We start from the raw sequence: 16,338 nt of genomic DNA, 5'->3' as shown, positions 1-16,338 counted from the left end.
GAAAAATCAATATTTACACAATTTGATCAATTTTCACAACAAATCCATCAAAATTAATCATTTTTTCCAATTAAAATTAAAAAATCAATTTGATGCGAGAATATGTCCATTGTGGAGAAATATGATGGATTTATCACAAATAATTATCAAAATAGAACCATTAAACATTAACTCAGGTTTTTAACTTTTGCGACTTTTCAAAAAGAACAACTCACAAACAAAAAAATTCATTTGAAGGAAAAAGTGATGATATCAAAAAAATCATCCAAATATCTTTCAGTTGATCAGTGAATTTTCTCATTGTTGCCAATATATCATTATTTTAATGGAAATTAGAATTTTTGAGTTGCAACGTTGAAATTGAATTGTTGTCTGTTTATTGTTATCCATTAAAAATCCAGTTCTTCAACGAATTTGAAAAAAAAAACGTTGTCAACCTTTCAGAAATAATAATCATATCTATTTTTTATTTATATTCGCATTGGAAAAGTAAAATTCCAACTGAAACAGTTATTTATTTTATAACACAACATCCGCTCCTATATTTTTCATCGATTTCAAATTGTGAATCACTTTATTTATGTTTTTTTCTATTATTATCTCATCACTTTCCAACCCCCCCCCCCCCCCCCCCTTTTTTTTTTTTTTTTTTTTTTTTTTTTTTTGGTGAGTTCGACATTTGTTTTTGAAATTTAAAAATACATTAGAGATTTTTTTTTTCTGTTGTATTTGATAACAAATTTGAAATTTGGGGCAAACTATTTTGCTTCAAGCATTTTCATTGAAAAATTATGCACTTGCCATTGACTTTTTACGAATAAAAAACACTATGAAAATTGGTTCATTTTTTGACATTCGTGAAATGTTGGAAAACTTCATGTTTTGATTTCAATAATGCATGTTTACGGAGATAAAAATCAAAAAAATTTTGAAGTCTGAGAAAGCGAAATAAAATTATAAGTGAAGCAATTTTTCAATGTATTGTTCAAAAAAAAGCTTGAAAGTCCGTATTTTTCCCCATTTCGTTTTTTAACAACAGACCAGGAAGAACATATTCTGAGATTTGTGTGGACATAATTTATTGGCATCTTTTAATCACTTTTCTTTGAACAATTCATTTAAAAAAAATTGAGCATATTATTTTTTAATAATACTTATTTTTTATATTATTGGTTTGTTTATTTCTGTTTTTTTATTTTTGATATATTTTTTTAAAAGTGAAATAAGAAAGGATTTGACAATTATTTTATTTGACATCTCTCAGGATTAATGCAAACTATTGCTTAAAAATATGCGCTGAACTCAAGAACAAGAGATAATGTTTTATCACATATTTTGATTCGATCATTTCCATTAACATTTAATAAAATATTTGGAATATTTGAATAATGTCATTTTTAGCTTCACCCAGTGATTCGCTTTCGCGCAGACGTATTCCAATTATGAAAGGGTCTGACGTGTGGAACAGGATGGAATACATGGTATGAAGATTTGTTAAATACTTTTTTTTCACTTTTTTTTAGTTATTTTTATCACTTCAAAGTACATCACCTATAATTACAAGTATTTACAATATTGAAAACGAGCATGTAAATAGACAATTCTCACACAAAACAGAAGTTTGATAGTTGTTGTATTTTAAAAATATGATGATATAAATATTTTGTAAGAGAATGACCGTCTTGGAATCATGGGTCGATGTTGCCGCTCTGGATAAAGCAAATGATGTATATGAGTTGAACAGACGTGGATTTCAATTCACTTCAAGTGGAAAGATATTTCACACTGGTTCTGTCAAAGTTAATAAAACTGGTATGACAATATCATTAAAAATTTAGAAATTTCAAGATTGATATGTTAAATAGAAAGAGGAATGAGAAAATATAGCTTTATATTTTGCAAGATTGGGGTGGGGAAAGCATTCTGGCTCGAAGCACAACAATCACCAACTGGTGAATATGAAGCTGCTTTACCCACCAATGTACCGGACGGATTTGACTCTATTATCATTGCCCCACCAAATAGCTTGGAAGACGAAATATCTGATATGGACGTACGAATGTTTCAGCAAGATTACTATATCACCAATCCTGCACAAGTCCAACCGTTATATCAAGTCGAATTTAGCTATAATCCAGCAGATGATTTAAAAACACAGGTACAGCAAAATTATTAAAATTCAACTCAAAAAAATTTATTTCCCCCAAAATTTGCGTTTTTTATTTTAGCAAATTATTTGTCAGAACTGCAATAGAGCTGTCGCCGTCGTGTTTTGTGTTCAGGATAATGCATATTTGTGCAAAGCATGTGACGATGACTTGCATGGGCAAGTTCCTCTTCTTCAAAGGCATACAAGAAGGAAAGTCGAAGAGGTTTGAAAATTAAATTAAGAAATGTTTTTTATTAGAGAATTATACTTTTATTATTTTTTTGCAATTGAATTGCGATTTTAACGAATGTTAAAATTACGTTTTTTAAAATCATTTCTCTTCACTTGGATGTCTTTTCATTGTGTGCGACACACAATATTGAATTTTATCCCCCCTCCTCCACACTTAACATGCACAGCACGAGAAAATATATCCCAATTGCCCTCTTCACGAGCAGCAGCGAATTGAGTATTTCTGTCCAGTGTGCGGAGTGGCTGTGTGTATTCACTGCAAAATGGTTGGATCGCATTCCTCAGGCGAGTTTTCACACCACAAATTGGTGCCTATTTCTGCTGCGTATAAACAGGCAGTGGAAAAGATGAGGGAAAAAGACATGGAAATTGAAAGGAAAAAGGGATTGATACAAGACCAGCTTGTGTTTGTTGATCAGAGAGTTGGAGAAGTTAGAAGCGGATACCAACAGGTTTGCAAAGAAAAAGAGAAGAGCTACGGAAAAGGAGAAAACACAAAAAACAGTTCATTTAATATTCTGTTGGAGGAATAAATTGAAACTTATAATTCTTTCGTAAACTTATCATTTGGAGTAATCTTCATTTTTTTTTTTGAAATAACCATGTATTTTACACGAACTTATTCAATTATGTTCATTTTATCTTTTTTTAATAACATCTATAGGCTCTTCTTCGTCTTGAGAAGATCTATTTAGCTGCCTGCCAGAAAGTTGAGATGATCACAATGATGAAGCTGGAGCACCTTCTCTCTGAAGAGCAAGAGCTTCGACGGCAGATGGGCTACATCAACTGGGTTGAAACGTTTTTGCTGTTCCTTCAGGAAAATCTCGATCCAGTGAAATTCCTGTGCTCATTCTCAAGATACAACGTGATGAAGACACAGCTGCGCTCGCCTTATGGAATCCCAAGGAACGCGCAAGAAATAGATCCAAAACTGACTGTGGGTGGGATGGTGTGTTTTTTGATAATAAGATTGCGGAAGATGATGCAATTTAGAGATGGTTAACATTGTTTTTGATTGTGGAAGGCTGAATGAGAAATCTTTGAAGAATTTGTGAAATTGATTATTTCTGATAATATTGTCATTATGAAAAATTATTGAACATGTTAATTTAAACATTCATTATTTATTAATGAAACTTTTATTAATAATCATGCAGTTGGAAGTTCGCGAGAACCCATTCCCCTCATTGCGCGACAAGTTCACACAAATCGACCGCGACTTGAGTGCTCTCTTGAGCCAGCCATTCATTCCGATAGAGTCAGACGCTGCTGCTGCTACTCCTATGGAAGCAGGAATTGCACCTCAACAAGCACCTTATGCAGCATCGCCTATGACTGCAGCTTCTCCAATGCAGTCTTCTTATCAGCAGCCTAATGCATCTCCTGCTCAGGGCTCTTCGTTTGAATCGATGCCAGTTTCATCGCCTTCGTCTTCTAACCCTTCTTATCAACAGATGCAAGCTGATCAATCACAACTCTTTTCTGATGTTCCTGTGTCTCCACAACAAAGAAGACAAGGTTTGGTTTTTATTTTCTTTGAAAATTCTTTAACTAAAAAAAAAAACATATTTTTTCCCTATTCTCTCTTCATATCAATGATTGTTATTTCTTTTTGAAAATCGAACAAAACGATCTTTTCGTTTTTGTTCATTCAATTTATTCAACGAACATTTCCAGGTAATTATGGCCAGGTTCCAGAAGCGCTAAGCGCTTCTTCTCCATCAACAGACATGCAGCGCTCATCATTCGACCCTTCATCTCCATCGCACCTCACTCCGCCCTCACGCCCACCTGCTGATATTCGAGTGACACAATCGCAGATTCCGATACGCTCCAATTCAATGCTGTCATCTTCGCCTCCTTCTCCTTCTCCTTCAGCCTCAGCCTCAGCTTCAGCTTCTGCTTCAACTTCTTCGTCGGCACCTTATTCGGGAATGAATGCAACACCCAATCGCCCTCTTTCGTACACCGTTCAGCCATCTTCCTCTGCTCTTTCACTTTCTTCTCCTTCAAATCCATATGCATCACCAGCATCATCCTCCTCCTCCTCTTCATCCTCTTCTTCTTCATCTTTTGCACCCGAAGACTCCATGAACAGCCAGATGGGGGGACTGATGTGCTCTTCTTCTCCCTCGCCGCTGCAGAATGAGCAAATGGGAGAAGACAGCAGAAGTCCAGCAAGACCTGAAGAAAGAGAAGGAGCGGAGCAGATGCAAAGGAAAGGAGAAGAAGGACGATCAACTTCACATCAGATGGAAGCATATCTTGCACAGCACCCACCAACTTTCCCACCTCATTCCTCTCTGTCATCCTTTGGTCTGCTTCCCCCGTCTGCTTCCTCGCCTTCTTCATCTTCTTCCTCCTCTTCCTCGTCTGCTCTTCCTTTGGCTTCTTCTTCAGTGCTGGACTTTGGCTCATCGCCGGCTGGGTATTTGAAGATGAACTCACAGGATTTGTGGAAGGCACAGCTGAACCAGCAGATGATGCAGAAAGCGCGACAAAAGCAGTCTCAGAGCATTCACCAGTCTTCATCTGCACCTTCGTCATCTTCTTCATCTGCTTCTGCTTCTGCTTCATCAACCTCCTCTCCTCACATCTCTTCCTTTGCTTCTGGCCCACCAGCAGCGATGCGAGCTGCTTCCCCAACTCAATAATTTTCTCGTTCAAAGGTTGGAACTGTTTCAATTAAAAAAAAAAAGTCTGCTTTATATTTCCCGTTGAACGAATGATGAAATAAATCATAAATCATAACTATATAAAAGTAGTGTATTTATTTATAATACAACGAACAAATAAGTCAGTAAATTTATTTCTAAAATTAAGGATTTTGTTACTCACGTTTTCAGCCTTTTCCAACGGATTTCGTTTTTCTCCTCTATTTCTTATTTTTCCTCACTTTATTTATTTATTCTTTTTTAATTTTTAGAAACAATAAATTGGATGTAATTTATTACTGACTTTTCAATGATTCAAAATTCGATTTTGCTAACTGTTTCATTTGCATTTCGATAGTATTTTTTGTGAAATTCATGGAAGAGTGATGAAATACATTGACTCATGATTTTTAAAGATAAACAAAAAACGAACGAGATAAAAATAAGGAAGAAAGAGATTGAAATTCTGATGAGAGGCAAACAGCAATTAGAAAAATAAATAATTTCGATGTTTATTGCACATAAAAAACAAACAATGAAAAGTTTGCTGTTTGTCAGAATTTGGAATTGTGAAGTACCCATTATTTATTAAGTGAGATCTCAACTTTTGTTGTGGTTATTTTGAAATCTATTGTTAACGAATGCAAAAGACAGTTGAACAAACAAATGTATCTTTTTTTAACTTCAAAATATTGGAGTAGTTTTTATAAATTCTTATCTTTAATTGTCTCGTGATAATCTTTTTTTTATTCGGTTATTAAATTTCAACTTTCTGATTCAATAGGACTCACCTATGGACAAGTTTATCCGTATTGCCATACTACATTAACTTTTAAATTCGAGTGATTGCTATTCTTTTATTTTATTTTCTTCTTTTTTTAGTGAAGTTTTTTTCTCTTGCCAAATGCTCCATTGCTGAACAAAAACAAAAAATAAATGAAATAAATGAATTAATAAATGAGATGGATGATGAAGAGCTGAGAACTACTTTTTTCAAAGTTATATTTGATAGTGTTGGTAGAATGCTAGAGGAAAAGAAATTATCGTTAGAAAATGCTCTTTTATTATTGAAACATTACGGATGGCGTAAATTGTCGAAGGCCGTTTGGAATTCTTCTTTTTGTGATTCTTTACTGCTTGATATGTTCGAAAAGATGATTATTGATGAAGAGAAGAAAAAAGAAGAAAAGAACGAAAAGCTGCTGACTGATCTTTGCGAATGCTATCTTGCTCTTTTAGAACGCAAACACTTTGTTCCAGATGATGTGCTAAAGATTGTCGTTCACTATATTTTACGGGCTGCTTCGAACAAAGAAGAAAGCGAGGAAGTGCAAAAGGAAGTCGAAATGGCATTGCTCCCTTTGAGTAATATTTTTCCTTATACAGTATGGACATTAATAAATTGTTTACATTTTATTTATTTGATTATTTATTTTCTTTATCACAGGTTGAAAAAGAAGAGCATGAAAAAGAGCTTATAGAAATTCTTCTTCATCATCGTCAACACCACAACCTAACACATCTTGCTTATCAATCTGCTTTGATACTCCTGAAGGGCTGCATGACAGGAAGAAATTTGAGACAAAAGAAATATGAACTCGAGTTTGACATTGTAATAGAAGCTACAAAGGAATTAACAGAACTAGGAAGATGTCTTTGTTGCAGGGAAGAAGAAAAGAAGGAAAAAGAAATAAATGAAGAGTTCGTAATTAAGAGATGGATCGAAAAATTTGATAAATATATTTATAGCAAAAATTTTAAAAGAGCAGTCGAATTCGATGAATTTATTTCATGTCTTGTGAACATATATAGAGCAGCAAATGATAATTGCAGAGAATTGCATTTAAAGGTCATGGACCTTTTTCAAACGATGGCAATATCAACCATCGTTAGCATAGACGATATGTTAAAAGGTGGAGCTATTGATTGCATTTTGGAGTATATGACTAAATCTACATTGGATGACGAATTTGTTGACTCTCACGTGAAGACATTTTTATATATATGGGAGAGGATGATTGCCGGAAGTTTCTTTTTGGAGAAAAATAATATTCTGTGTCTTTTGTCTTCGCTTTCATACAAATCAAAGGAGATCATGAACAAGGGAAACGATTTGGCAAAAAGAAAGATTCCTTTTAGAGAAATGCTTGAAAAGTTAGAGGAAGAAGGGCTTGAAGATATCTTCATTGGTTTTTATGGTATGAATCGAATCAAAGATCCAGATGGAGATTTTTAAAATGCTCAGCTTACACCTTTGAAGAATATTGAAAAACTTTTTAACACTTGGCAATTTCGGAATTATATTTCTATTATTATTTGAATTTTGCCAAACATGCTTTTCTCATAGCGTCTTTATTTTCTTGGAATATTCATTTTTCAGCTAGGTTTTTGAGTTTGGATTTGCGTTGAGCTCTAAAGTTCTTTTTCATTTGCCAGGTGTTTTTGAATAATTGTATATCCTACAAACAATTTTCGTTTCAAGCAATTGATTGAACTTTTTTTTAATTGCCTCATAATTAATCATTTTCAATTAATTGCTTGCGTAAATATCTCTTTTTGTTTTTGATTGTATTTATTTTCGAATTTCGTTTCATTTCATTCAATGTGATAACGAAACATAAAACAGAATTTCATTGAACTATTTTTCGCATTCTATTTTGAAATTCAACAATCTTTCAATTTGTGCCTTATACTCTATCTTTCACTGTTTGCAATTTGAATTTCAGTGAAAGATAAAAGCAATTCGTAAATAGCTTCAGAATTATCTATTGATGAAGTTCATTCAATTTGTGATTTTTTTCATTTTTATCGTATAAAAAGAACAAATCGCTGTATGAAAAATTTATTCAAGAATAAAATGATATGACATCGAAACTTTAACATTTCTATCCAATCTAACAACATTAAATAAAATAATAATAATAATAATAAAAAGAAAGAAAAACATTTATTGCACACAAAAATCATGATTCACAACAGATTCAAAACAAGTTAAGAACAAAAAAATTTGGTACGTATAATAAACACATGAGTCGAAAAAAAGAAATGCAAAAATAATCAAACTTCATTTTTTGTAACAAATTCGTATTATTTTTTTTTTTTTTGAAAAAAAGAAAGAAACAATACAATCAAAGCGGATAAACTTCGGATAAATGAAACAGTTCAAAGTGTGAATTAGAAAATCAATGCTATCAAAGATAACTCTTCTCTAATAAAGCCATAAAAACATTAAACTAAACGCTGCTCTGAAAATAATAAAAAAAAAAAACTCCTATAAATAACAGATACAACCAAACCATTAATAAACTCCAATCAATATTCATTTCGAATTTCATTCTTTTGTTCAAATAAAAAAGAAAAAAAATAGAAATATAAAAGAATAGGAAAAGAATAGGAAAAGCAAAGTGAAAGAAAAGAAAAGAAAAGCAAAGTGAAAGAAAAAGTTAGAAAAGCAAAATAGAATGAACTCATTTATTAGCCTTTTTTTCTTTTTCCTTCTCTCTTTCTTCCATTATGTGTCGTCTCTCTATTATTCCATCCTTCACTGCATGCTGCCCATCACGCAAAGTGCCACGATAATTCGGCCAAAACTGCAGAAGCGAATGCCAAGTGCTCAAAGGCCTCGGTGGCATTGTCTGTGCTGATGTTGTTGTATTGCTCGTTGGTGATAAAGAAGAAGAAGAAGAAGATATCGAAGGATGAGGCATTGCAAGGGGATCAACCAAAAACGCAGCCCCTCCTTCAGACAAGACAGGCTGAACACGACGAATAAGATGCATCCCACTCCTGCTGGCAAAGGGAGACGATGGCAGTGAAAGAGACAGACTCCCCTTAACCTTGTTGGCTGGCTGGAACTGAGCTAAAGCACGCAGAGCTGACTGCTGGCTGGCTGATGTGGCATTGGAAGAAGAAGAAGTAGTAGTAGAAGATGATGATGGCAATGGAGAAGCAGTTGGCTGCAAAGATGATGGATTGAGAGGTGATGGGGGTCTGAGATCATCTTTCGAATCTTTCAATTCCTGCTCTTTTTTCAGCTTCTCCTCGTTTTCCTTTGATTTCTCCATCTCCTTTTCTTTCTCCTCCACTTCCCTTTGCCTCCTTTCTGTTTCTGCCAAATACTCCTTCTCTATCTCCTCAAAAAGGTCTGCTTCTGCTGCCTCGTCCTTCGACAGCGGAATCCCCTTTTCCTTCATTTCTGCATACAGCCACCGTCTTTCAGTGATCCACAGCTCCTTCAGAAGAAGACTCTCTCGTTCCACATCGCTTTCTGCTTCTGACAGAACACTGCTGCTTTCTTTTCCTCCATCCTTTCTGTTCTCTTTACAATTGTTACTATTATTGCTTCCACTTCCATTCACATTCGCATTCACATTCATATTTGCATTCGTATTCACATTGGCATTTCCTCCACTGCTTCTGTTACTGCTACCACTAACACCTCCTCCGCCACCACTGCTACTAGTACTATTACTATTACTACTGTTACTGCTATTGCTATTGCTACCACCATTGCTCCCAGCATCTGTGCCCATAAACGAGAACGAGGTGTCTTCGTCTGCCTCTCTCTGCTTCTCGTCCTGCAGATGTCTCACTCTTTCCTCCGTCGACACAATCCGGTTGCTCTCCAAAGGAAAGCCCAGACTCGCCTGCTCAGATGCCTCGTATGAACTGAAGCATTGTGCGTTGATAGAAGAAAGAGAAGACTGATTTTGATTGGGTGAAGGCAGAGTTGATGATGATGATGATAATGATGCTGTTGTTGCTTGAGTAGTGCTGCTTTGAATGGAAGGAGAGAAGGAAGAAAGAGAAGAGAAAGGAGAAGGCAGCTGAGATGCAGCCATAATTGACGGTGATCTACTTGGCAGGTGTTTAGCAGATTCACAGATTGAGACAGAGATGTCTGACGGAAGCAGCGGCGGAGAGAGAAACAGGCGAAACACAGCAGAAACAGGGCGATGATCGCTTTGGTTGTACAGCTGGTGCTTCTCATAGCTGAGTGGAATCAGTTTTAAGGCGATGTTGTTGCCTGGTGAAGGAACAAGAGCAGAAGAAAAAGAAGAAGAAGTAGTTGCTGTTGACTGTGAAGGAGATTGAGTGGTTGAAAGATTGGCTCCGAGCAAAGAAGACTTCAATGATGAGGAGGTTGTTGAAATAGAAAGAGGAGGGAAAGAGGAAGGACGCGATAGTGAAGAAAACGAGGGGGATACAGGTGGATGAAGCGAGTGGGCAGAAGAGCCAGCAGACTGAGAAGTGGTTGATGTGGTTATTGGACTGAAGGAAAGAGAAGAAGAAACAGAATTTGAAGACACCTGGGAAGATTGTGAAACGGATAACTTGGAGAGGGTTAGAAAAGAGGAAGAGGATGAAGAAGGAGATGGAGATGGAGACGAAGATAACAAAGAAGAAGAAACTGTTGAAGGAGATTTAACGGTTGCATCAGGATTAGCAGCATTCTCCATTGTTGGCGAAGCAATTTCATTAACTTTGCTTATTAACTTGTCATATTTCTCATTCAATGCGAAAGGATCAACTTTCGCCACATCCTGAACACTGCCTGAATGCACAACGGGTGCAAAATCAAACAGAAGGTTGGCACTTTGATAGCTCGCCAGTGAGTTATTAGAAGCAGAATGAGGAAAGCTCTTCTTCTCAGAGGAAGAAGAATAAGAAGAAGAAGAAGAGGAGGAGGAGGAGGATGATGATTGGGCAGAGAGAGACAAAGAGACAGAAGAATTGCTCTCAAACAATTCATTGGATGTGCTCACAGACAAGGAATTAGGTGCAATGGCAGCGAGAGAGGCAGAGCGTGGGCGGAAGTTGGAGGCTGATTCTGACTGAATCATCGAAGAAGAAGAAGAGGAAGAAGAAGAAATAGAGGAGGATGAGGATGAGGAAGAAGAAGAAGAAGATGATGATGATGAAAGAGCAGCACAAGAAAGTGATGCAGCACGAGGTGCAGTGAATAGCTTGCCACTTGCCCCGAGTGAAGACACAGAAGCAGGTGTTGCAATGGGCAAAGACGAAGGAGCTGAGGGAATAGGAGACATCGACATTATCCCTGAATTTAGTACGCCAGTACCATCTTCTGAAGAACCCCCTGATTTTGACACAGAAGAAGAGGAGGAGGAGGAGGAAGAAGAAGACCCCAAAGACTCCGAATTCCTCTGCCCTACTTGTCCAAACCCAGCCTGTCTCAACACAAACTTCTCGTTTTGCTCACTCCCTCCGCTCTGCAACGGAACAGGCGGGGGAAGCGATTCAGTGAATCGTGAGCTGCTTAAAAGAGACGGAGGAGGCTGAGGCGGGCGTCGTGACTGCAAGAACGGAGTGGTAAAGAGAATGATTGTCCCCTTCTGCTGCTTCTCCTCTAACGACTCAATGAACAGCAGGTCTTCCAGAAGCTTCTTCCGCCACCGGTCGGAGTTGAGGCCGTACTTGCGCTTCTTCCGAATGTGTGATGTCTTTTGAGATTTGTTGCATTCTCCAATGGAAGATGAGCTGTTGGCTGTCTTTTTGGGCTTTGCTTTGTGTGGTGTTTGGGTGAGATGCTTGTCAGTTTCGGGTGTGTTGATGGGATTAGCTGATGCTTTATTTGACTCTGATTTCTTTTCTTCTTCTTCTTCTTCCTTTGCTAGAGAAGAAGAAGAAGAAGAAGAAGAACTTTCAGAAGGCTTTTCGTTGTCTTCATATGTGTTTGCGTTGGATGCTTTATCTCCTGATAAATCTTCAGTTTCTTTCTCTTTTTCGATTTCTTTCTCCTCCTTTACGTTTTCAACTTCCTCTTCCTCCTCCTCCTCCTCCTCCTCCTCCTCCTCTTCTTCTTCTTCTTCCTCTTCTTCCTCTTCCTCGTCATCATCCTCATCATCGTCTTCATTGAAATAGTCATCAAAATCGCTGTAGCTCATCTCAAACTCGTCATTGTCTGAATATTCGCCATCACTTGACTCTTCAATCGTTGACTCAGACATCTCATCATCTTCTTCTTTCAATTCTTCTTTGCCTTCTTTTCCTTCTGCTTTTTCCCCCTCTTCTTTTCTATCATTTGTTGAGCCTTCCTTCTCATCTTTTATTAACGTCTCACTTAATTCTGACTCTAATTCTGTTTTGTTTTTATTTTCTATGCTTTCTTTCTCTGAATGGCTCTCTTTAACAATTTTCACTTCATTTGAATCGTCTTGTTCCTTCGCACTCTCATCTTTTGCTTTGTCTTCTGATTCATTTGCATTATTATGAACATTTGAAACATCACCTTGAATTTTATCTTCTGATACAGAAATTGTTTTGTTTTTTTTCTCAATCATTGTGTGTGAATCTTCAACAGCATCTGAAAATGACTTAGAAAATGCCTCATCAGTTGGCAGTGGTAGCATCACATTGCTAACACTATCAATACCAGATGAATCAACTGAAATCTTTCTTTCCTCTAAAACATCAACTGCATCTTTGTGTGTTCCATCTAACTTATCAACATCATTTGCTATTTTCTCATTCGTTTTATTTTCTTTTCCAATTCTACCATCACTCAACACATCATCAGAACTTTGTCCATCTTCTGCTTTCTCATCATCTTTAGATGCTTCTTCAGCTTCAGACACGATTTTGTCATTTGCCATTTCTATTTCATTGAATGCTCCAAAATCTTGTGAAGGTGAATGCACACTGCTAACTGACAGAGCAGAAGGTGAAGTGGATGCAGCTGCTATTGTTGGCAGCTCTTGAGTGGGTATCTCAATAGATGATGATGATGATGATGATGATGATGATGAGGAGGAGGAGGAGGAAGTTGTTGAAGATGATATGGTTAATTCTTTATGCTCAGATTCATTGGTTTCTTTGGTAATACAAGAAGCATCTGTATTTTGCTTGTTTGAGTTATCCAAATTCAAATTCAAATCTGAAGAAGAAGAAGATAAAGAAGAAGGATCCTTTGATTGTTCAGAATTTCCATCTTTACTCGTCTGCTGCTCTAATGCTGCCACATCCAATGGCTCTGGTGCTATGCTCATTGACTGATCACATATGACATCTGATGAAGTTGATGCATTTTCTGTGGAATTAATATTTTGTGATGTATTTGTTGTATTTGTTGCTGTTGATGAAGCAGAAGCAGTAAATGAAGAAGAAGAAGACGACGACGACGACGAAGAAGAAGAAGAAGATGATGATGACAACACTGACGAAGTACTTGCAGCAGTTGGACTAACAACCACACTAACTTTAGCAGGCGAGAATCCAGAATGCGACATACGAGTCGAAGAGAGCAGAGAGACAGTTGTTGAGCTGCTTGGAAGTGCTGTATGAGGCTGGCTTTTTATTGGGGGTGATCTTTGGAAGGGGATTGGGGTGAGAGAAGGAGAAGATATGACTTTTGGAGAAGGTTTGGGCGAAACTGGAGCAAAAGTGGCAGTTAATAAGGTGGTGGAGGAAGGAGAAGAAGGAGAAGAAGGGGAAGGTGAAGAAGATGATGAATTAGAAGAAGGAGAAGAAGGAGAAGGAGAAGGAGAAGAAGGAGAAGGAGAAGGAGAAGATGATGAGGATGATGTTATTGATGATGTTGTTGCAGTTGGTGATGTTGGAGATATTGGTTTAGAAGATGATGATTCTGCTTCAGAACTTTCAGAAGATGCATTTGATGAAGATTTTTCTGTTGAAGTTGAAGAAGAAGAAGAAGAATTGCTTTTTGAATTAGAAGAAGAAGAAGCTGATGATGAGAAATTAAATGATGAAGAGGCAGCTCTTGATGGAGGTGATATGGAAGAGAAAGGAGAAAACAAAGTTGAAGCTGAAGAATTCGAAGAATTCGAAGAAGAAGAAGGAGAAGAAGAAGAATAACTTGAAGTAACAGACAGAGTTAATGCTCTTTGCCTCACTTTCACATTGTCATCGCTGCCGGCAAAAGAAAAAGAAGGAGCAGATCTGATGAATGGATTGTCAGTCACTGCAGCTACTGTTGAGGAAGAGAGGGCAGAGAATGAAGAAGAAGAAGAAGAAGGAGAAGGAGAAGAAGAATTTGTTGTTGTTGTTAATGAAGAAGAAGAAGCAGAGGAAGATGTAGGCGAAGAAGCAAAAGAAGAAGAGAAATGTCCAATCTTTGAAGGAGTCATAGAAGCAGATGAAGAGAAAGTGGAAGAAGAAGAAGAAGAGGAAGAAGAAGAATTAGTGTTTGTGGGTATAGTGCTTGTAGAGATACGTCTGGGGTTGAAAGTGCGAAGTGGAGAAGAAGCATGAGGAGTGGAGAGATTGGCACTGAAAGGAGAGGAAGAGAAATGAGAAGAACTGGGAAGAGGGAGAGAGAGATGATGTGTGGATGACGATGATGGAGGGGAGGAGGAGGAGGAGGATAAGGTTGAGGTTGAAGGAGAAGAGGATGATGGAGAAGGAGAGGGAGAGGGAGAAGAGGAAGCAGGAGATGATGTTGAAGAAGAGGAAGAGGAAGATGTTAATGACTGTTTTTGTGTGGCTGGTGGAGACATTGCAAGTGATGGTGTTTTGTCGGAAGAAAGAGAAGGAGGTGAAGAAGATGGAGCAGAAGATGAAGATAAATTAGAAGATGAATTAGAAGAAGAAGAAGAAGAAGAAGAAGAAGAAGAAGATGATGATGATGATGACGTGGTTTGAGAAGGAATAGGAAAAGTTGATATAGATTTCCTCTCACTCACTGAATGGAAAGAAGACAATCCATTTGAGTTCTGTGAGTTTATTGTCTTCTTCTCTTTCTCCTTTTCTTTCTCTTTCAGAAGAGGATTAGCTTCATTCTGTGGAATGATACGCCACATGACTCGATCACACCACGCTGGCTGCTGCAGCTTGTGTCTAATAAAATGAAGAAGGGGAAAAAAAAAATATGAATTGTTATATGAATAAAAATAAATAAATTAAAAAAAAAAAAAGATTATTTTTCATTTTATAAAATTGAATTAATCAGAAATAACACAAAAGCAAAAATTCAAAAAAGAACAATGAAAATAAAGACGAAAGAATACATAAGCAATTTTTATTTATCTTTTCAATTTCACTAACAGAGAATCAATAATTACAAAACAAGATAAAAAAGATTAGCAATATGAGCATCATCTTTTTTTTCGTAAAAAGAACAAATAACACATCTCCCCTTCAATCAATCTTTATTCACATACGAAGTATCAAAAATATCTGTCCCATCGTCGTAGCGATACGTGGGGCCAAATGTGATTCCCATCTCTTGGAAGCCCTCAAATGCCTCGTTCTTCTCTCTCTGCTGGATAAGCTGGTCGTATGCAAACAAATCATCTACTTTATCGTTCAGCAGCATTTCCTCAATATCTTTTGGTTTGAGGCATTTGTCAACGCGATAATTCAAGTCCCCAAGCCAAAAGACTGCTGCGTGACTTAGAAGCTTGAGCTTTGGAGATTTAAACGCTACATCTCGTACAATTTTATCGAAATCTTCTTTCCTACGCTTTGATTTTTCTGTGTATTTTTTTGTGAAAAAAGTAAAGGAAAACATATAAAAACAATTTTTAAAATAATACAAAATTACCTCTTCCACTTGTAAGATGACTTGCAACGATGCAAACAGGTTGAGAAAATAATGAGAAAGAGACGACAATTGCTCCTTTATTTGCAACAAGAGCAATTATTCCGCATGAAACCGTTTGTATCTGTACATCAGTAATAAATGGCATTAGACTCTTTCTAGCAAATATTGACAGCGTGAGTCCAAATAGTTGTTTTGACACCATCTAAATGAACAATAAATAAAAATTTCAGTAAATTTAAAAATTTTGAGATTTCAAAATGCAAACAAGACAAAAATCATTTTGTATCTCGGATAATATTTTATTTTCCCATTTGTTTAAGTTATCACTTTCCCGAAGCATGCTTGACACTTGGTATCACAGTTAAATTAAAATTATTATTTTAATGATTCTGAATGCAAATCGCATACTTTTCAGAGGAACAACTTCTTGAAGTGAAATAGCATAAAAGTCGCAAGTTGTGAGATCTGTTCGCAAAAATTCTGATATGTCTGGAGGCGGTGGAAGTGTGCCAACATTCCAAGTTCCAAAGAACATTCTTTTAAAAATTACAAATTTATTAATCATCAGATTCATTATAAAACATTATATAAGTGAATGCATTTTCATACAAAAGGCTGTCACGCTTCTTTGGCTCTGTCATTCTTCAAAATATAGTGCACAACTTAAAAAATAAGAAGCATGGGAAAAAGATCACCAATATTTTTTTGCGCTGTGATTTAATTGAGTGCATTCAGTTTTAATTTCTTTTTATCTTTGTTAT

At 36.5% G+C, this 16,338-nt stretch overlaps 3 protein-coding genes across 3 annotated transcripts; 2 read left to right on the top strand and 1 right to left on the bottom strand.

The window, feature by feature from the left end:
- Window positions 1-1,359: 1,359 nt before the first annotated feature.
- On the top strand, window positions 1,360-5,458 carry MONOS_5956 (putative B-box zinc finger protein). The gene is made up of 9 exons (XM_067876148.1): window positions 1,360-1,481; window positions 1,524-1,619; window positions 1,671-1,812; window positions 1,866-2,158; window positions 2,229-2,372; window positions 2,569-2,853; window positions 3,066-3,353; window positions 3,562-3,922; window positions 4,082-5,458. The coding sequence occupies exons 1-9, from the start codon at window positions 1,389-1,391 to the stop codon at window positions 5,056-5,058; spliced, it is 2,679 nt and encodes an 892-aa protein (XP_067726000.1). The 5' UTR covers window positions 1,360-1,388; the 3' UTR covers window positions 5,059-5,458.
- A 742-nt stretch (window positions 5,459-6,200) lies between these two features.
- On the top strand, window positions 6,201-7,697 carry MONOS_5955 (uncharacterized protein; the record flags this gene model as incomplete). Its single annotated transcript, XM_067876147.1, has 3 exons — window positions 6,201-6,443; window positions 6,506-6,660; window positions 6,871-7,697. The coding sequence occupies 3 exons, from the start codon at window positions 6,201-6,203 to the stop codon at window positions 7,292-7,294; spliced, it is 822 nt and encodes a 273-aa protein (XP_067725999.1). The 3' UTR covers window positions 7,295-7,697.
- Window positions 7,698-7,886: 189 nt separating this feature from the next.
- On the bottom strand, window positions 7,887-16,218 carry MONOS_5954 (putative inositol 5-phosphatase 4; the record flags this gene model as incomplete). The annotated part of the gene is made up of 6 exons (XM_067876146.1): window positions 7,887-14,871; window positions 15,195-15,507; window positions 15,578-15,779; window positions 15,843-15,925; window positions 15,986-16,113; window positions 16,187-16,218. 6 exons carry the CDS (start codon window positions 16,216-16,218, stop codon window positions 8,526-8,528), a joined length of 7,104 nt encoding a protein of 2,367 aa, XP_067725998.1. The 3' UTR covers window positions 7,887-8,525.
- Window positions 16,219-16,338: the final 120 nt, after the last annotated feature.

This window comes from Monocercomonoides exilis, assembly GCF_001643675.1.
Source record: "Monocercomonoides exilis strain PA203 chromosome Unknown scaffold27-1312184, whole genome shotgun sequence".
In the NCBI taxonomy this organism is placed as follows: domain Eukaryota; phylum Preaxostyla; order Oxymonadida; family Polymastigidae; genus Monocercomonoides; species Monocercomonoides exilis.
The sequence above is the reverse complement of the archived record's forward strand: the minus strand, read 5'-3'. Positions and strand labels throughout refer to the sequence as shown.